The following is a 5,499-nucleotide window of genomic DNA, read 5'->3' as shown; positions in this document are numbered from 1 at the left end:
TGTTGCCACAAATAATTGCATTTTATAACTGGTTTTGATGCAAGATCAGAGAATGAATTGCTTCTCTCATCTGAACCACCAAAGGTGTCGCTGTACCCAGAGACCCTCCAAGCACACTGGACAGATGGCTCTGCTGGCTTCATCAATTATTTTTAGAAACACCTCAAGTTACATAAATTAGCTGTTTATTTGTATGGCAAACTGTGGGGCTTATGATGCAAGAGACACTAGAAAGTTGAATGTGAATAAAATTAATACGAATAATAGAATCACTTAAGTTGGGAAAGATCTTTAAGATCACCAAGTCCAGCTGTAAACCTAATGCAGCCAAGTCCACCACTAAACTATGTCCCTAAGTGCCAAGTCTACAGGTCTTTTAAATGCCTCCTGAGCAGCCTGCTCCAATGCCTGATTACACTTTAGGTAAAGGAATTCTTCTTAATATCTAATCTAAAACTCCCCAGGCACATCCTGAGGCCATTTCCCTTATCCTTTCATTTGCTATTTGGGAGAAGAGATTGATACTCACTGCTTTGAAGGTACCATGCCTAGACACTTGTGAAAGAGAGACTTGTACAGCCTGTGCCTGCTGGGAAGGGCATGAAACTCTGGCCCAAGGTGAGATCCAGCCCACCCAAGCCTGTGTGGGAGGCTCCCACGGGGTCAACTGTACAGAGATTCCAGGTGGTGACTCAGGCTTAAAATCTGGGCTGTATGGGCTAGAGATCTCCACACTTCTGCAGTAGTGCAATAATCAGGAACACATCTCTCTACATCCACTTGGAAGCCCACAAGAACCCCATCCACATTGATGATGTGCAGACTTGGCTTTAGACCGAGACAGAGCAAGTGAGAATGCCAGCTTAGCTTACTGTGAAACTCTTTGTTGCTGCTTCTCCATCAGCTCCACCACCACTTTTGTCACTACAAGAGTCAAACTATGCTGTTTCTCTTAGAGACCATCTCAAGGTTTCTCTTCATGTAGTTGGAATATGCTTTAACTTGAAGTTTAAATTTTCCATGTAGCCCTTGGGCTCTTTTATTTATTCCTGATACAAAGCAGATACTGATTATTGTAACCCAACATATTACTTCAAGTACGTTACTGATGAGAAGATTCTTAAATGCAATTATCACTACATGTAATAACAATCATGTTCTCCTGCTCATTCCTGATAGCAGTAGTGCCAGCTGCCAGCAATTTTACTTGCAGAGCAAGCTGTTAGTCAGAGTGAACAGAAGGTTAATATCTGTGTCACAGATGATACACGTGCCATTTACTGAGATTCCTCTTTTTCCTAGTACTTGGAGTTAAGATTTAACAAGATTGTCCGTCTTGCTGCAACACTGATTTACATCCTGCAGACGGTAAGGAAACATTGACTCTTGGTTTGTGCTAATTTCACTCATTCATTTTTAGGGATTAGTCTCAGACTGGACATTTTTTTATATTGAGATATTTTAATGACAACCCTTCCCCTCCGCCACCACTTGGACTGTGAATTTCAAAAAGAAAGAATGGTTGCTTTCCTAACTTTCTAGCTTTCTTCTGTTTAGGATTAAAAATGTCATTTTTGTTTTCCTTGACACTTGGATGTTGTGCTGAACTCACACAGATGCTTAAATTCTTGATCTCATTATGTTCCCTTGAAGCCTCTCTCTAAGTGAGTGGATCCTGTCTTTCTTGAGAAGCCAGCTGAGCTGTGCTGGTTATGTTTAGTTCACCAGTCACCCACTCACAACAGGAGGGTGAGGTTGTCCCACTGCAAAGCAGCTGCACATGGCAAGGGCTGCTCCCAGGGACTAAGCCCAGGAGCCCACAGGGCAGAAATTCCTGCCTAGCATGTGCAGACTCCACATTTATATGCTGCTCTGCATCACCATAAACCACTGACTAGCCACTTCACACCCTCCCATGTGTATGTAAAATAAATAACATTCCTGGCTATTGGATGGGGAGGCTGAGGAGAGAGTAGCTTTACTTACCCCCCAAAACACCACTTTACTACTACTTAACTTTATCTACTTACTTTACCAAAAGAAACCAAATTTCCAGGTACTATTCTAAACATCAAACAGCTTTTTATACCCTTTGGTTTAAAGCTTCACCAAGTTTCTCAAAAGAATGCAGTAGTCAAGCATTTGATGGAAAGTCTTGGGACACTGGCAGACATTTCTTTCTACATTAATTCAATTTTATTAATTCCAAACCCTTTTGCAATAGCTTTGAATGTTTATTGATTTCCAGGCTCTGTTTCTCCCTCAGTTGTCAGAAGATATATGTGAATGGCATTGAGACAGCTACTTAGAAAGGATTTGAATGGAAGTAGGGAAGTTTGATTTCCAAGATCAAGTTATCTCTGCATCACCGTCCATGTTTCCAAGAGCTCCACTTTCCATTTGACTAGTGATTTGTGTCATCTGGTCATCTTAGCAATGAGTGAAATAAGTAATACTAAGACAGATAGTGGCCCTTCCAGCAGAAAAGAACTAAATAAAGGATTATTATTTTGTAAAGGTTGAAGCAGAAAGCTGAAATAAAGAAACTTCTTGATCCGGTATTTTTCTCTCAGCCTCACTCTAAATATAACCCTTATCACTGAGCATTCACATATATACTTGTTTTTTTTCCCCCATTAACTTTTCCTCCTTCAGATCCTTTACACGGGAATAGTGGTTTATGCTCCATCACTGGCACTCAACCAAGGTGAGTTTCCATGTCACACTACATGAATACCCCAAATACCCACATCACAAGACAATTAGAATAAGCAAAGTAAGGAAAATAGATTAAGTAGTCTGAAACAGAAAAAATCCTCTCATGTTTTTGAAGGTTTTTGCCTGCACCTTGTAGCTCTGCATTTCTGACTCCCCAGATCTCTCACACTAATACATTAGCAGGAGCCTCACATTTACTGTTCTGTTCTCCTTTGCACTCAGTAACCACCCAAAGTAGTTAGCAATGAACAATTTCCCAACATCCTGACAAAGTTCACAGTACAAGCTGACGATCCAAGACCGTATTCTGTACTTTGATTCCCCCCTTCCCTGTCTCTCACGGGCACAAATCCATTCCCTGTTGCTGGAGCTGAGTGTTGTGCCACTGTCTGCACACTTCTCAATTAATCTGCATCCAGCATCCACCATGAGAGATGGGATTAGCAATTTTATTGCACTTTTCCTTGTCATCTTAGTTGCATCCAGTGTGTCCAATCCCAGCTCTCACACTGTGCCAAGCTTCCTTCCTCTGGAGCTCAACTGCATTTTGTATGACAGTTCACATCACAAACTTTACTAATAAGAGAACCTTTACAACTAGATTTGCCCTCACAATCCATGCCAGGTGGGAGGGAATTCAACATAAACCAATCTAAAATTTTTACATCTTTTATACATCAACTTTATAAAGTAAAATTCACATGATAAATTGCTTTATGCAGCACATTTTAGTGTTAAACTCTTCCTAGTTGCAGGGAATGAAATTCAACATAAACCAATCTAAAATTTTTACATCTTTTATACATCAACTTTATAAAGTAAAATTCACATGATAAATTGCTTTATGCAGCACATTTTAGTGTTAAACTCTTCCTAGTTGCAGGGAATGAAATTTTAGCTTGGGGTTGGCTTTTTTTTTTTTTTTTCTTAAGACTCTTTGGAAATCTCTGAAGAACTTATTTCTCAAGAGAAAATTCTGGACTAAGAAAAGAAGGAAAGCACTGCTTATAAAGCTGTGTCCCACAGGAGTGATGTTTGTGCTTTGTGCAATTATTCTTCTTATGTATTGCTTTTGCACACTGGAAAGTGAGTTAAATCCAATGTGCAAGAAAACAGCAATGCAAAACAGTATCCAGTAGTGTTAACAAACCTGAACAGTCCAGCAAAGAATCTAATATGGACAAAGAATAAATAAATTAGTAATTACTCCCACCCTTGTAGGGCTGAAGGATTGTAGCTTTTCTGTTGCCACCCGGATGCCACTTTCTCTAACCATTTGATTTTCTTTGGTTTCACAGTTACTGGATTTGATCTCTGGGGCTCTGTAGCTGCAACAGGAATTGTCTGCACTTTCTATTGCACTCTGGTACGTAAGAGGCATAAGTAAACAGCTGGAGCACAGCTGTCATATAAAGGATGGTTAATTCAGCCATCATCTATACACAACTGGCTGTAGTAGATAAGTGGCTTCTAAATACAGCCCGAGTAACTGAAGTTTAAAGTACTAGAATATAGAGAAAAACTTCCTATAGACTCTGTGGTACAAATAGGTCTATTTGAAGAAAGAAAAAAAATTACCTCTCCAATCCTCTGCTGTACCTCTCAGGGTTTAAGCTAGACAGCTTGAGGCAGAGTTCAGATAAGGAGGTGATAGCCTTCCTCTGCCATACTAAATCTTTTCAGAAGACGATTCTTATCTTTCGCAAGTTATAGACTGAAAAACATTGTAGTGAAAAATGTGCCTCCCAGATTACAAACAGAGAGATAAAGCCTAGGAAGGATGATCAACTGGTCATGGAGAGCTTTGCTTCTAAGAGGAAGCAGCATGAGACTATGGATTTCCTGGGGCTCAGGATACAACTTAATTTCTGTTCTCATTACCACTAATGAATTTGTTCAGTATTTCAGTCAATCCTTTTTGAAAACACTTGTTATGTTGCTCTGGCACAGATTTTATCAGATACTAAAGTAGCTATGGAAAAAAGCTAAATTACAAATTTTCTGGAGCTATTTTTTCTGTGTTGGGCTGTGGGTTGTGGACCACTGAGCTCAGAGAAGTGTAAGGTGCTGTAGGAAGTACAAACACAGGCCAATCTGTAATCCCTAAGCTTTTGTTCCCCTCCATGATATGTTCGTCAAATTAATATAAAGGATGCAGAAAAATAAGCATTTAATTGGAGGTCAAATATTCTCAGTATGCTTGTAGACAAACTGTTTATACTCTGTACTGTTTTCTGCAAAAATACAGCCTTTGTGGAAGAATGTAGAGGAAGTTAAAGAAAAGGCCTGATTTGCTAGATGCTATACATGAGCCCCTGAAATAAGGGTTCTTTCTACCTTTTGCTGTTCTTGAACAACAGGAAAGAAGATGAGAGCATATGGTTTCTGTTTGTTTTAGGGAGGATTGAAAGCTGTTGTCTGGACAGATGCATTTCAAATGATGGTCATGGTGGCTGGCTTCGTGGCAGTCTTGATTCAAGGAACTACTCTGAATGGTGGATTGACCAAGGTCTGGCAAAATGCCCAAGAAGGAGCACGACTAAATATCTTTGAGTAAGAAACAAATGGCACAAACCTTATATTTTTGTGCATTTAATATTTAGAAATCCTACCCTCACTAAGCCAAAAATACTCAGGCTTGTTATTATACAACTGCTGAAAAACCTTGGGGACTCAGAGAAGTCCATTCCCTATATCTTTGTTCTTGGGAATGTAGTTGAACTTCAGGAGACCCAAACTCCTCTTCCTATGACCCTCTGCAGAAATCAAAGCCCTGCTGAA

The 5,499-nt window shown here is 39.8% G+C and overlaps 1 protein-coding gene across 1 annotated transcript in view; it reads left to right on the top strand.

The window, feature by feature from the left end:
• Nucleotides 1-5,499, top strand: part of SLC5A12 (solute carrier family 5 (sodium/monocarboxylate cotransporter), member 12) — a 15,739-nt gene that overhangs the window by 1,188 nt on the left and 9,052 nt on the right. Inside the window, exons 2-5 of the mRNA XM_010004260.1 lie at nt 1,303-1,368; nt 2,656-2,707; nt 4,017-4,084; nt 5,117-5,271. Coding sequence (XP_010002562.1) covers nt 1,303-1,368; nt 2,656-2,707; nt 4,017-4,084; nt 5,117-5,271 — 341 coding nt within the window. The remainder of the gene's footprint in view (nt 1-1,302; nt 1,369-2,655; nt 2,708-4,016; nt 4,085-5,116; nt 5,272-5,499) is intronic.

Source organism: Chaetura pelagica, unplaced genomic scaffold, assembly GCF_000747805.2.
Source record: "Chaetura pelagica isolate M959 unplaced genomic scaffold, ChaPel_1.0 scaffold119, whole genome shotgun sequence".
In the NCBI taxonomy this organism is placed as follows: domain Eukaryota; kingdom Metazoa; phylum Chordata; class Aves; order Apodiformes; family Apodidae; genus Chaetura; species Chaetura pelagica.
Note: the sequence above shows the minus strand (reverse complement) of the source record. Positions and strands in the feature narration are given on the sequence as shown.